Source organism: Drepanopeziza brunnea (assembly GCF_022702325.1).
Source record: "Drepanopeziza brunnea f. sp. 'multigermtubi' strain 214-2 chromosome Unknown ctg3, whole genome shotgun sequence".
Lineage (NCBI taxonomy): Eukaryota > Fungi > Ascomycota > Leotiomycetes > Helotiales > Drepanopezizaceae > Drepanopeziza > Drepanopeziza brunnea.
In genome coordinates, this window is record NW_027094066.1 from 2,211,191 (window position 1) to 2,226,053 (window position 14,863).

General features: G+C 51.3%; 4 protein-coding genes across 4 annotated transcripts; 1 reads left to right on the forward strand and 3 right to left on the reverse strand.

The window, feature by feature from the left end:
- Positions 1 to 1,883: 1,883 nt before the first annotated feature.
- On the reverse strand, positions 1,884 to 3,551 carry L3040_002753 (uncharacterized protein; the record flags this gene model as incomplete). The annotated part of the gene is made up of 1 exon (XM_007296297.1): positions 1,884 to 3,551. The coding sequence occupies one exon, from the start codon at positions 3,549 to 3,551 to the stop codon at positions 1,884 to 1,886; it is 1,668 nt and encodes a 555-aa protein (XP_007296359.1).
- A 395-nt stretch (positions 3,552 to 3,946) lies between these two features.
- Positions 3,947 to 4,630, forward strand: L3040_002754 (mitochondrial 54S ribosomal protein mL57; the record flags this gene model as incomplete). The annotated part of the gene is made up of 3 exons (XM_007296296.2): positions 3,947 to 4,154; positions 4,202 to 4,437; positions 4,484 to 4,630. 3 exons carry the CDS (start codon positions 3,947 to 3,949, stop codon positions 4,628 to 4,630), a joined length of 591 nt encoding a protein of 196 aa, XP_007296358.2.
- Positions 4,631 to 7,144: 2,514 nt separating this feature from the next.
- On the reverse strand, positions 7,145 to 8,637 carry L3040_002755 (uncharacterized protein; the record flags this gene model as incomplete). Its single annotated transcript, XM_007296295.1, has 2 exons — positions 7,145 to 8,448; positions 8,544 to 8,637. 2 exons carry the CDS (start codon positions 8,635 to 8,637, stop codon positions 7,145 to 7,147), a joined length of 1,398 nt encoding a protein of 465 aa, XP_007296357.1.
- Positions 8,638 to 10,368: 1,731 nt separating this feature from the next.
- Positions 10,369 to 11,980, reverse strand: L3040_002756 (uncharacterized protein; the record flags this gene model as incomplete). Its single annotated transcript, XM_007296294.1, has 2 exons — positions 10,369 to 11,819; positions 11,866 to 11,980. The coding sequence occupies 2 exons, from the start codon at positions 11,978 to 11,980 to the stop codon at positions 10,369 to 10,371; spliced, it is 1,566 nt and encodes a 521-aa protein (XP_007296356.1).
- Between the last annotated feature and the right edge of the window lie 2,883 nt (positions 11,981 to 14,863).

Genomic DNA, 14,863 nt, shown 5'->3' on the forward strand with positions numbered 1-14,863 from the left:
CAAAACTTCAAGAGTGACGCCGGCCAGGATTCTCATAAGACTCAGGCTTAAGCTTTACACTGCTTTTCTTTCAAGAGTGCGATTTGCAAGAAAATTACAAGGTTTCGATTCAATGTAATACTACAGTAATCTCCGGCCCCGATAGATGTCTCTTTATCTCCAAACACTGAATCAATTAAAGTCCCGGTCACTTATTCTACGAGAGCCCGGCTGGTCAACCAGTAGGAAACAATTTCCGTCGAAACAGCTTAAGCGCGGGTACGGTGGCGAGCAGCGCAGATATACAGCGAGCAAACCGCTTTGCAGGTCTTCGTGGCTGTTGCACGAGTCTTCTTGAGTTATACCACCTGTGCAAGTCAACCAATCATCGCCTTTCGACTCGGGTTTCGTCAAATGCGATACCACTCTCACTATCTGAATCCTGCTTTCCATCGTCACCTGGTAATGAACTAGATCTCGCGGAGAAAGCAGAAGCCCAGGGAATTTGCGGCAACGGGGCATAAAGACGGCTTTGACTGACAGAAAAGAAAAGTCTCTGTATTCACAGAAGAAGCAGAGACTGGCCTTGACGCCCAAGTCCGCAACTCGAGATAGAGTGGCTCTCCTCAATTTTTTCTACACTTCAAGCGAACTGCAGACTGGAATAGCAGAGCTCACCCGTACGCAGGATACTCTTTCCATCGGCAGCCGCAGCAATGACCTTCGTCAATTTTAGCAACTTTTCCTGTCCTCTGATCGATAGTGCGGGAGGCTACGAATCTTTACTTTACCTGTACGAAGTGTCTCTTACGAACCTCCAGCTCTCTCCTGCGGCAAAAGAGTCTAGAGAGCCGAAAGTGAATCATCGGTAAGCGGCGACTCTTCGAAGAGATTCTCCTTCACCGGCGGTTCCGGACCTCCTTCCTTTCTCGATGACCCCGCCGACTACGACCTATACTTAACGGGCATACCGAATGAAGAGATTAAGGAGAAATAGGAAAAGGCTCAGGTCGCTCGCTTGAAAACACGATATTGCGCCTTCGATAAGAGCGCTTTCCAAACACACCGGCTTTACACAAGGGCTACGACCGAGAGCCTTCATAGCCTTACGGAAAAAGAGAACGATGTTTATACCTACACGGATCGAGGCCGCCGGTAAGGCTATACGCATTCGACCAGTTATCGAGAGAGACAACTCGGTGCAAATCCCTTGACATGCTTTGAAAAGACTTACAAAGAATCTACGATATTAAGGGATCAGAAACCCGCGGCTTTTGAAAGAGGGCTTTTCCTTAACGTGGTTTCTACTCTCGATTGGATAGTACTTTATATATAGTCTCTAATTAGCACGTCGCCGTACCTTATGGGGGGTCTTAGGGTCCAAGCATTGCGTTTTGGATACCCGCCCGACGCAAATCAGTATTACTACTATCGATAATGCTGTCAGAGTTACGGAGAGCGAAATGGCATGGAGATTGGGAATTTGGAGCTGCGGAAGCCATGACGGTCCGCATGGGCCTGATGGTTATCTGTCTATGCTTTGCTGGTGGTATTAATGGGGAGTGCGGAACAGCCATCTCCAAACAAAAACAAGGGAAGGCGGCCTTTCTCTAGACTGAACTACCCATGTGCACATAATGTTGAATTCAGACCGCGACATAGGACCGGAGACATTTCGACGTTTTGAAAGATCACAATAGAGCTCGCCTTGCAAGCAAGCAGTATTTACTGAAACTAAGATCCAAATAAATGACCCTGCAAATGAGCAAGGAAGCCAAGATCAAATTCAATCTTCAACTATTCACTATCCTGGGTATTCGTTTTACAGCGCCGCCCCCGTTCCAAATCATACCCTGTAGACGCCTTTGGATTGTCAAATGATACCTATAAATAGCATCTCACACTCACACCTTTCCCTTTTTCCGAACTAGGCCAGCATCAAGAACATTGACTTCTGGAGTCGCTTGAAGAGCAGCCGGGACGGTTGGGGATTTCTCGGGGGGCTCTTTCCGTTTCTTTCGCATCAAGCCGATATTCAACGTAGCTACACCAGGGGCTCCGGCTGCAGAGTGAGCTTTGAAGGCCCTCATCCCAGTGACTGACTGACCCCAAGCATCGCCGGTGTTTCCCCATCCACCTGAACGCACCTCATTGATCCATCGGCTTGAACTTGACGTTGCAAGCTCAAGAGTGGCGAAGTCCAGGCGGAGTAACAACTCAGTGATTCGCTTGTAAGACGCCTCTTCGACAATAATCTGACCTCTACCTTCAGGCCGCCAAATATAGTAGGCTGAGCTCTCGGGTCTCTCGAGGAGATAATTCTTTTTTTCCGTCTTCACTCGAGGTTGCCGGGAAACGATAGGGCCAGAGAGTTTCTTCTTCTTCTCTTTCGGGGTGCGTGATCTCGATAACATTGGTGTCTGAGAGTCAGGGTACTCTGTTTCCGTTTTGACGGGCGAGCTTGGTGGCAGGACTTGGCTAGATGCATTGAGAGATGAACTCGGCGTGATGAGAATTTCCCGGCGATGGGGCGAGCTGAAGTTCGCTTCTGCACCGGTCTGGCTGTCATGGTTCATGGAAGTACTCTGACTGTCAGCAATGACAGATCCAGTCGTACGGTGCTGAATCTTCGGTTCAAGAACTATCCAAATGAAGCCTACCATCCGACCGGCAGAGCATTCTTGTCGGAAAGCCATCATATCCCAGAATTCGTCAATAGATCTGACACTCTTCCATTGGCCGCTCATTTCCTGACTTCTAGGTATCTCTTCATCTAGCTCATCGAGAAACCGCGCCTTGGGATCATCTGGGTAGTGTGGTATGAGGCATCTCGGGGGTGCATCGAGATGTCGTGATATCTCCCGAAGCGGGTGTCCAATCGTCCATGCTTTTGAAATATTCCGATTCGGTATGTAAGAGATTGCTTCTTGCGTTTCAAGCCCAGGAACTGTCAAGTACCCCTTCACCGATTCCCAGTCCTTCGATTCCTTCCTCGTCCCCTCAATGAGTGGATCTAAAACACGACACCACCAGCGAACCAGTCCTCGGTCATCCAACACATGTTTGCCACTGTATTCGACGCTTCCTGGGAATAGATATTGACCTTGAGCTCGCGCGAACAGGGACACCACACTGCGGATATTGGCTCTCTGGTGCTGCTCAACGAGATGGCGCAAGAAGGTCGCAGTAATATCCCTTATGGGTGAGGGCGTACCCTTTTCCAGCCCCAGAAGATGCAGGTACCCCGTCGAGTCCGCCTTTGAAACAAAGAATGTCGAGTCGTAAGCTGTCGAGTATATCAAGATTTCGACCGCATAGACCAGCACATCATGGGGTTCCGCATTATCATCCTTCGCCGGTACACGGATGGAAACGGTGAGGAAGTGACTCTCGCAGTATGTTCGATCAGGACGAGTCCCTGGAGGTGCAGAGTAGAGGGAAGAGGTTTGGGTTGGAGGCGTTGAGAGGTGGTAGATTTTGAATTGCGAGTCTTTGGGAAGCACGGTGGAGAGTTGTTGACTTAATGTAGGAGAAACAATTGATGTCATGCTGAGTCTCTCGTGAGCAGCCATGATCAAGACAGATACCAAAATATGGGACTCATGCTCTGAGAGGTTGGCGTTTAGATTGGTTACTGTCGTCGACGCGGTAGGGAGACGCGATCGAAATATATTGATTATGTAAGCGAATATAAATTTACGGACTTCTACTACAGGCCAAAGTTCGAATTCGACACTTTAAGTTTAAGTGCCGACCACAACAACGGAGGGATATAATGGCGTCAAGAACGACGGGACGGTCGCTGCAAAGCCTGGTACGACAATCAAGGCCAACCTGCGAATGCGCCAGCTCGAAACACCCCCGAACAGCATCGATCAGACAGTTCTCAGCGTCAAAATACAGGAGCGATGCGCAGTACGAGACGCAGCACGAATCACGCCCCAGATGGTCATACACGCCAGAGAAAATGAAGGCCCCATTCCCGTTGCGAATAAAGGACCCAGACAAGGTGTGGGAATGCAACAGCGATCCGCAAGTGCTAGACCGGTTCTACATCAGGTTCTTGGGTCGGGGCGGCGAGCAGGTGCTTACGGAGGAGGCCAAATGGCTGGCGGTTACGCATAAGAGCTTTGATCAGGGGCGGAGAGGATTCAATGATCGGTTGGCATTCTTGGGTACGCTCCATGGAGGAAGCGAGGAGACGTGGTGCTGACATTCGTAGGTCGGCGGATCATAACCTTGCAGACGAACATTGCACTTTTGCAATCCGATGTTGCTACGAAGACTCAGACCCTCCCAGACCCATCCGACGACCGTGTTCCATTCTCACATCCTGCGTTGGAAGGGCTGCGGAATTTGACGGACGTACCGATCAGCGATATCTTGAACAAGGATAGACTCGGGCCACTGGCGACCTCGCTGGGAATGCGGGATGTCATTAGATGGAAGCCGAGGATGGTAAGGACTCTGTAGACCATGAAAGAACAAAGCTAACTTCAACCAGGTTCATAAATTGGAGTCTTCTGGTATTGATGTGGTACTGACTACCTCTTTGTATGCCATCATTGGGGCGATTGCGTTGCAGAAAGGGGGAAACGCTGCGGCCCAGGCTTCAAGAGAGTCCATTCTCAAGCCGCTGGGAATAGTATAGATGGATGACGACGTGTACCATGGAACGGGTGTAGAATAATGTACATTAGGTGAGGACTCCGAATGCGGGCATATACAGTACCTACGGGCACTCTGTCCCTCTTTGGTCAGGTTACTACAATGGCTTATGCCCAGCAACTCTGTTGGAGAGAGCTCCGGAGCGGATGCTCTCAAGCTGAAAAAACTTTGAAAGTCTCCACTTGGCTACGTGCTCAGTCCCAGACGTGAATTTCCTAATCTCTGATGTAAAGTACGCTCTTTCAGGCATGTCTTCCCTCTCCTTCTTTCTCTTCTGCGATCTTCTCACTCATCACATCTACATACTTCACTTCAAATTCTCATCGCTCTATGTAAGCCCCATGACATACTCCTTTCCTGAAAACAACAATCCGCTCTCGTTAGAAGCATCCCCAAGACGGCGTGCCGCGTCAGGCATACTCACTCGCATCCAAATCCCAAAAATTATAGCCAGACCAGCTGCCCACCAGAACCAAGCTTGTTTCACTCGTCATCCTACACAGTGCGGGATTTGTACACCACCCTTCATCACAGCCCATGCCCTAGGGCCAGTGACCATCAGTCTTCCTCAGCAAAACGCAATGATACACTCGTAACACAACCAGCAATGAGCCAATACATCTTCTCTCCACATCTTCTTCAAGACGACAAATCCGGGGGAGAAGGAAAAAAATGATGCACTGGCTTCATGCTGAGCTCCGAGCTTTTGCAACATGGCTCACGGGCACCCACAGTAGAACCAAGTCAGCGCTAGCAAAGCAATTACCCCCCTTCTCCCCCGCGCTTCACCCCGTCCCTCGTCTCCCAAATCTTCCGTTGCGCCCGGAAAATCGGCTGGCTGGCATAGACTCAAACCACGTACGCGGTGCAGCCTCGTGCCCATCTCCCATCTCCCGTCTCCCATCCCATTTCCCATCCACTTCACCCACCTTACGAACCTCTGCCCATCGCCAGCCAGCCACCATCAACAACACCCAGCCTTCCCACCAGAAGGCGAAAAAAAAAAAAAAAAACCGCTCACTCCCAACGCCGCACAGCCTCACAGCTAACAACAAACGACCACGAATCCCACCCGGTCAGAAAAGCCGAACACATTTAATTCAAGTCCGGTTGAGCCCCTTGAATGCTAAGCGAGGTTTTCGCTTAGACGCCTCACGCCCCCTCTCCCCCTCCGACCCTGTGCTATGATTGACATTGATATTGACATTGATATTGATATATTGATATTGATAAAGGCAATTCACATCATATCTATGCCTGGGTGCGCCTGAAGCCAATCTACGCTGCAGACACACACACCCACACACACCCACAGCCTCACCTACCTACTCTTTCCCTCCTTCTCCTTCCCTCCTCATCAGAAGAGACCTCTAACATCGAGAACCGCAATAAATACAGCAAGCAGCCCCTCACAAACACGGCCATCCGTTCTCCGCATCCAAAGTCGCCAAGCCCCCTTTGAAACGACAGGCAGGTTGGTTATATCGACCCCTCCTTCCCCTTCCCCTCTCTCTCCTTCCTTCCCTCTCCCTTTCCCTTTCCCTGTCCCCTCTTCTTTTCTTTTTCTCTCTCTCCTTCAAGGTCGTAACAAAAGCCACAGAAAAGAAAGAGGTGGGGGAGGGAGAGGGGGGAAGTTCAGATGGGTTTATTTTGCTTGTTTGCATTTGGATGGGTTTGTTTAGAATGTCTTTTGATATATATATATATATATATATATATATATATATGTATATATGTATGTCTTTATATATATGTATGTATGTGTGGATGTGTGGATGTGTGGATGTGTGTGTGTGTGTCTATATATATGTACTAAATCCCCAGCAGAGCAGAGCAAGGCAGAGCAAAGCAAAGCAAGACCGAGAAATACCCTTTATCCCGTACAGGCCCCAAGGCAGAGCTGCAGACGGAGAGAGCAGATATGAAGAGGGAGCAGATAGAGCAGACAGACAGACGGATAGACAGACGGATAGATAGATAGATAGCTACAAGGAATGACTGTCGATGGTCAGGAAAAAGCAAGAAACGTACTTGCAAGCTAGACGCCTAAAGCAAGAGCTCTTCCGACCTTTCTTTGGTTCTTGGAACCCCTTTTAGTGTGTACCGAGCCGAGCCAGCCCCCATTTTCACCACCTTCCCACCACCTTCCCACTTGCAATCCCATTACGTGCATGCCTATCCCCTCCGTGGTCATCGCCTCTAGCCCGCCCTAGCCCTCCCTCCCCCCTTTCCGCCCCCGCACCCCCCGAGAACCAAATCAAATCCAGTCCTGTCCTGTCCAAGCCAATCACATCCCGTCACTTCGCACCTGGACAAGCCAGCAAGCTACAGTAGCAAGACAGACAGAAAGACAAGACCAGACCAGACCAACCATAAACTCCACCAACGAGCATTGACTCATGAACATGGAACACACAACAAAGGAAAGAGAGAGGGAGACGGAGGGGGGGAACCCGCCAGAGATTGGCCCCCCTCAAGCCAAGTACGGAAGAGCCGACTACTCCTCCTCCCCGTCAGCCTTCGCGCTCCCGCTCTCCCAAACGGTCCATCCGACCTCGGCCTTCTCAAGCGGCTCCAAGAGCCTCGCGCCAGGCGCACCACTCTCCGCGCTCTTCGCCATCAAGACATCGAGATCGATCTCGATAGCCTTACCCTTGCCCTTGTGCAGCGCCCCAGCCGCCAAGTCAAAGGTCGATGCTGGGACATGACTGGTACTAGTACTAGCGCGACCGTCGTTTTCACTTCCGTCGGCAGGAGGAGTGATCAGAGCGCTGGCATCAGCATCGGCGTCGACATCGGCATCGGCGAGAACGACGGTATTCTCATCGCAGCCTTCAGCGTAGAAGTCCTCGGCCGGGAGATCACCGAGCGGGCAGCGGTCGATGACAATCGCGTTGGCGTCCTGCATCCTCCCTCTCCTCGGAGCACGGTTCGTGCTAGCTTTCATGGCGGATTGCACGGCCAGCGTAGCCGCATCAGCAGAGGTAGAGGAAGAAGATGCAGAGCTCGTCTGACTGACATCACCCCCATCCTCCGCCTCAGGGGGCACGTTCTCTTTACCCCTGAGATCCCGCTCGCGCGCCGCGCTCTCCTCGTCGCTACTGATTTCCAGCGTGCACGCCCCATGCTCCATGAGGTTCGTAGCCAGCTCCTCCTCCGTGTCCTCGTAGATCTCAAAGTTCCACGACTCCCTCGGCTTGTCGTCCGTCCACAGCGCCGGGACGCTGCTCATCTGACGCTGCTCCCGCTCTTGCTCTTGCTCCTGCTGCAGCTCCCGCTCCCGCTCCTGCTCCTTCGCCCTTGACGCGTAGCCGGGAATCGTACCCGACAGCGCGGCATCGATGGAGAAGCCCAAGCCCAGCGACGAAGAGAGAGCAGAAGACGAGAACTTGGGCGGGTCGACGCGCGTGAAGGGCGAGCTTCCACCACCCGTCTTCCGCCGGTGGAGGATGCCGGCGCGTTTGCGCGTGGGGCTGCGGCCGGCGGGCGCACTCAATGGCGTCTTCCTCACACCTGCACCCCCGATCTCGAGTCTCGGATTCGCAGGCGATCGCGCATGGAGGATCGCACGTCCTGGCGGCGGGAGCTTGGCAGCAGCAGCAGCAGCAGCAGCGGGCGACGACGTGGAGGTGGTCAGGAAGTAGTTGACTGGCTTGCAGCCACCATCCTTCACATCGGCGCCTTTGCAGCGCTTGGGCGACAGGAAGGCGGCGGGGTCGATATTCTCGCCGTCTTCGTTGCTGTGGTCGGCATCGAAGGAGGCGGCTTTGCGTTTTGAGGATGGGGTTAGGGAGGATATGGCTGGGAGGCGGGATGTTAGAGTGGGAGTTGATGGCATTGTGAGGGCGGGTGGGGGTGGTGGGGGGAGGGAGAGGGAGAGGGAGAGGGAGAGGTACCATTCTGGCGGTTCTTGAGCGAAGTGAGGGTTTGTAGGCGGGAAGAGTTGAGCGGTGCGAAGGGCTGCCGGGTGCTTGCCAGTTGGGTTGCCATTGTTGGGGGATGAGGATGGGGATGGGGAAGGGGATGCGGATGGGTGTGGGCAGGGAAGCGAAGGCAAAGGAAGGGGAAGGATTGAGTTTGCAGAGCTGAACTTGATAGGTGTTCAACGTTGAATGTAGGTAGGGTGTTCGATTTCGTGTGACGGACGATTCAATTGACGATGATGGTGTTGGTGGTGTTGCTGTTGCTGCTGTGGCTATTGAGAAGTGGCTGCTGCTGCCGTCGTCGTCGTCGTGAACCTTGTCGTCTGTCGGCCGTGTGGTTGTTTGTTGTTGTTATTGTGATTGTGATTGTGATTGTTATTGTTATTGTTATGATGAATGCTTCCTTCCAAACCAATAAACAAGTAAATCCAGCTCACAATTCCACGAATACAACAAACACACACACACACACTCACACAAGATCAACCTCTCTCTCTTGGGGGGAGGTCATGTCACATATAATCCAGGCTCACGGGCCTTCGTACCTCTCCTTTCCTCTTCCCAATTCCCCCCTACGCATCTTCCGACCGCGAATTTTCGCGATGACCGCCAATCAACGGCATTCTTGGCAGCAGCCAGGACGTGACGTGCAGACGTGCAGACGTGTGGACGTGTTGGCCCCCGAGTGTTCATATTTCCCATTGGAAGCGAGCAAGGCGCTTGGATGCAGGGGCCCCAGCTCGGCGCGGTCGAGTCAAGTCAAGTCAAGTCGAGTCGAGTCGAGTCGAACGCGATTATAAAAAGACACCGCGAACCCCCGGCGCGAGTGAGTACTGTAGACGTGATGCATATCCGACGTTTCACCTACAAGAAGATCTATCAGAGACAAGAAGAACAGAAACAAGAAGAAGCAGAAGAAGAAGAAGAAGAAGAAAACGTAGCAAATTACAAAGGCCAATCGATCAATCAATAAGAGTAGACTCCGGCAAGGCAGGTCAGGGAGAGAGAGCAAGTAAAGCAGAGAAGCTGTCGCCGGTAAGTAAAGTAAGGAAGTACCGTAAATGAATAAAAAGAAAAGAATACCTACCTACCTACATCGTCCCATCTTGCTCTACTCCGCACAAAGTCAAACACCGCACTACATCCACACCACGATACCATACACGATTAAGATATCTACCTACCGTCATCAGCATGTGCTCTCTCTCGCGATCTCGCTCTCGCGTAAGTATCCCCAACCTCCTCTTCTCCCCATCTTGCTTATCCCTTGCCTCGTTGGCCTCTTCCTCAACAACAAATAAGGAATCTCGCCCGAGGACCCAATCAAGCCAACCAGGACGGATGCCACCACCGCCCGGAACACAAAATATACCGGGAACACACAAAATGAAGAGGCTGGGCTGCTGAGCCGGGTACTCGCTTCCTTGACCGTGCAGGGTAGGTAGGAGGAGCATGCACGCTTACTTTGTGCTATACCAGGGTTGACTTAGATACGTTCCTCAGCATAAATCCATAGCCAGATACATACCTAATCTAGGTATATATCCGCTACCCATCTCAGCACGGAATCGTGGGATCAGTCGCATATTCTCCTCTGAATCAATCTGCACAGCATGACCATTTCGTTGTAACTATCCGCCAGAGAGGGAAAAGAATGAATGCACCGCATCACATCACACCCGTCAATATATTCATCGATAGCAAAGTATGTAACGACCGGACTGCATAAATGCCATGTACAAAAGCCAAACGAGACAATCTGTAGAGACCCCCCCCAGCCACCCTCGACGTCACACCCTCAGTCAACTTCCCCCAACCGCGGCGGCCCGCCAAGGAACCCATCCTTCTCGTAGTACCCAAACACGAGATCGTACCCATCCAGCTCATGCACGATCCGATCAACCCTCTTATACCCCGCGATCCGCTCCATCTTCGCGCTCCGCGCAGCTGTCGCCTTCATCTCTCCCACAGGAGTCTCGAGAGAATCAGCCTTGGCCTCAAAGAGCGTGACGCTGAAGCGCCCCGGCTTGAAGATATCAACCACATGCTCCACAACCTCCGACGTCTCACGGCCCGTCTGGCGACCGGGCACGTTAGTCTCAAACGAGGCGTACGAGCACTGGGCCTCTGGCGTGACGTGAACCGTAAAGTAGTGCGTTGCAGCACCTGCCTTGTGCGGCGCCGGAATCACCCCGTTGGCAGAGAATCCGCACGGTGTGAACAGATACGCGTCGACGCGAGCATCGGGGTATCTGGACGTGGGATACACGTCCGACAGTCCACAGGCCTCCGACACGACCGTTCCGAGCGCGTGGCCTTCGGTGCTGAGGTTTTCGGGGAAGGGGGCTTCGTCCTCGAGGGTGCAGGTGTTGCTCTCGGAGGATGCGTGGCTGAAGACGTCGGACTTCCCGTCGTTGGAGGCAGCAGTGGTGCCGCTGAGGGTTGAGCTTGTCATGGCTTCGCCGAGGTCGCCGGGACTGTTAGCGCCTTCTTTCCGTGCTTTCTGGGCTCGATCGAAATATTTGCCTTCCGCGACCGCACTCGCGTGTTCGAGATAGAACTTCTGGGCATTATCCTGATCGAGGTCGGTCATGAGGATCTCGAGGGTCTCGTCATCGTTTTCGATGGCTCGCTGGCCGATGGCGTAGGCCGAGTTTCCGGGGATCTTCAGGATCTTGGTCTCGGTGGGTGACCGCTCATTGTCGGGTGTTCTTGGTGGTGTGAGAGAGGTGTTTGGTGATGTCAAGTAGAGATACCAATGATCACCATTCATCTTCCCCACCATGTACGCACTGCCACCAGCAAACATGGAATCCAGGAAGTTGACTTCGTGCTTCCAGCTACGGTGAGGACCACGTTGCTTATCTGGGAATAGGAAGTTCTTGCGGCTGTAGAAGACTCGGTATGGCGTAGCCGCAGTCTTGATATCCTCCATCGAATCGGTATTGTCGAAAGGGAACCCAGCTTCAACCGCAGCGATCCTCAACATGCGGTGGAGTCCCAGCAAGAGAGTGGTAGTGCCGCAAGTCTTCAGGATAAGTTTGTGAGGGAAGACGAACATGCTCGACTCGGAGAGGAGGTAGGCATCAATGTGCTCGGATTCGATGACGGAAAGGACCTTGCAGTTGACCAAATCCAACATTCCCTTCCATGTATCCGCGGCGACCGCCTTCAAGCCATCTTTCTTGGTTCCTGGAGGGAGGGCATCGGGAGCTGGGGCAAACCAGACCTCTAGCAACTTCTCGGGGCCTGCAAATTATTAGCTTTCGCCGGCATGATAGGATGGAAACAATACCTTCGAAAGCATTGCTACTATCAAGATCGATGGTAGCCTCATGGTTGATCGTCAGGTGTGGAGTACCTTCAGAAGGCGACAAAGTGTTTTGGGCTGGTATCTCAAGGTCGAGCATAACTGAGACAGACACTGGTATCTGAACCGACTGGCGGGTTTGTGGATGATGTGGAAGAGTATGGTCGACCTCCTTTGTAAGTACTGTGTAGCACTATCTGCCACCCAAACGAACCTTGCGGTGTCCGCCTGGGAAGAGAAGGCCCACGGAGCCGTGGTATGTTCCGAGTGCTGGCCGAGCCAGCTAAATGTGTGGTATGTGAACGTCTTTGGGGGACGTTATGGGGGTCGGGTGCACAAAGGGATGTAGAAGTTCTTTGCTGATGGAATTGTGGCTCTTGTTATAGCCTCGCTCTGATAGATTCCGATACCGTAGATGGATATCGGGTCTAGCAGATGAGGATAATCTGCAGTCTGGGGAAAAAAAGTCGATGGAAGTGGAGCGTAGGGGGCGTGGCTGGTGTTATCTGGGCCTGGCAAGCGAAGTCAACGTCGTGTAGATGTAGGTGGAATCGTAAAGAGGGAAAGGAGAGGGCGAGAAGGAAATGGTCGTCGGTTGAGGTGTAATGCAGGCTATGATTCATATCACAGCCTACAGAGCACACGGCAGTGTACGGAGTGAATATCCCAGAGCCAGTCGCGAGGACACAAAGAAATATCCTGACTTACTTTGCAGGCTTGGACAGGAATCTCAGCAAGTCTCTGTTGCTCATAGAGTAAGTAGTTGGTGGAGTTGTAGGACGTATTGCGATGTCGCTATCGTTGTCACAGGTCTACGTGCTGGACACTGGGCTGTGACAATTGGAAGATGGGTTTCGAAGTTAAGCGGTATGATTCCTTGAATTAGAATTCATCGGGGAGAGCTGTTGGATCTACGCTCGGGTTTGAGATAGATGTTCGTGGTGTTGTTGATCAACGGTTGGTTCTTGACCGTGAAATTTTTTTGTCTTGTGAGCGGGGTATCTAGTATATACAGCTTTGTCAGGAAATTTGTAATGAAGTGTGATTTGATGTTCCAAAGAGAAGGCGAAATTGAAACAATGCTTACATAGGTACCTATATATGAATGCAGATACGCATATAATTTCAGCGGTGAGCTATTTTTTTTTGGTTAGATTTTTAGATTTTTTAGATTTCTAGACTTTTAGATTTTTAGGTTTCTAGATTTCAGATTTTTTCCCCTCGATGCCCAATGCCCGGCACAGGAGATGACATGACATAGGACCTGCATGATCGAAGCTCTGATCCTCGCCGTCGAAGCCCAACGCCAAGACATTGCATGCTCGTGGTGGTTGCATCCTTTTACTGTTACTATTATTATCACCATCACTACCTAGGTACGGTACCTACCTACGGTATTACCATCCATTACCTTTGCCATGACCTTTGCCATGATGACTGATATTGCTCTTACCTGTTTCTGCAGTTGTCCAATGCGTATCGATGTTCATCTATTCCGTTTTTAGTTTCAACGCCATGCTCTCTTATATTCATGCCTGCTTGCTTGCTTCTTTAGGTCCGCATCAATGTTCACTGTCCGGGAAATCCAAGCGATCGTGAGCTTGAATCAATGTACACAGCTTTCTCTTGACAGTCCTGAGTCCTGCCCCTTTTCCTCGCTTCGAAACTCGGAGCGAGCCACGGCCGAATCCACTTGCAGATATCTACCCCTGAAACATCCGCATACCGTACTGCATACGTACCACGGTACAGGCCTAAGTATTACCCCTCGAGGGTGCCTTAAAAGTTTAGTTTACACTTTAAACCCCGTGTTTTCCCTACCCTCGAGGGGTAATACTTACGCCTGCGACGTAGTAGTATGTTCCCGCGGCGCTTCACAATCCTTGCGGCTTTCAATGACACCGTCGTGACGTGTGTTTGTCCTATTGTTCTGCTCACTTCCTACTCTCCCCCCCCATGAATAAATGTCGAAAGTATAATTTCGCAAGGGGATCTTACCAAGGCTTAAACCAATCAACTTATAAGGATTCAGCTTTGGAAAGTATCTTTGAGCCAGTATTTAGTCTATACAGTGGAGTTGACAGGGCTTTGAGCCATTAATAAACCACCGTTCTATGATTTATGGGCCTAAACTGGGTCCGACATTTATTCATGGGGGGGGAGAGTAGCGTACCCCCGTGCACGTTCACCAAACGAAACAAGCACATGTTTGCCTTTTACCGTCGGCCTGTGGTTCAATAGAACGAGGTCGAAATCATTCTCATCACACTTCGCCATCAAGTCAGATCTTTCCCGATCATAATCCTAATCATCAACCTCCAACATTCAACCCAGCCCCGGCTCCACACGTCCGTGGTCAAAGTCTTTCCAAACAAGAAGAAGACTCATCTACCTAAGGATTGGATAGTTCACGAGGAGAATCTCATAACCAACAACCAGGCTGAGATAGGGCATATCTTCCAATTTATAGCTAGGTAGTCAGTCATCCAGATATTTTAGGCAAATACCAGGATTATGCTACCGATATCAAAGAACATCCGTCCTGGCAGTTTGCCATAGCTCACAGTAGTTGATTGATGATCCCCTTTTATCTTTTTCCAGAGTTTCTAGCTCTTTCCCGCGGATCTTCCCTCTCAATCGGGCTGCTACTGGCCCTGCGGCTTCATATAGATGATGGGGCGCCCCTCAGGCTTCAGCCAGCGGATCAAGGGCGATTTCATGGATGACTTTGGAAAGTCAAGAAAGCCAGCCACAGGACCCCAGTTTGTCGATCTGAAATTCTGAAGCCACGCCATGACCATTCAGAACAGTTTTCAGAAAATTTATCGGAGCTGGATTAATGGATGTGCCGGTAGTGGCAACAGGAGAAGGGTTGGATGACTCCTGTTTCTATGCTCGGATATGCAATCGAGATTAAGAAAACCGGTCTCGAAAATAGATTGCCTCTTAATAACCATGGCCCATGTCCCGGGCGGCATGTTTT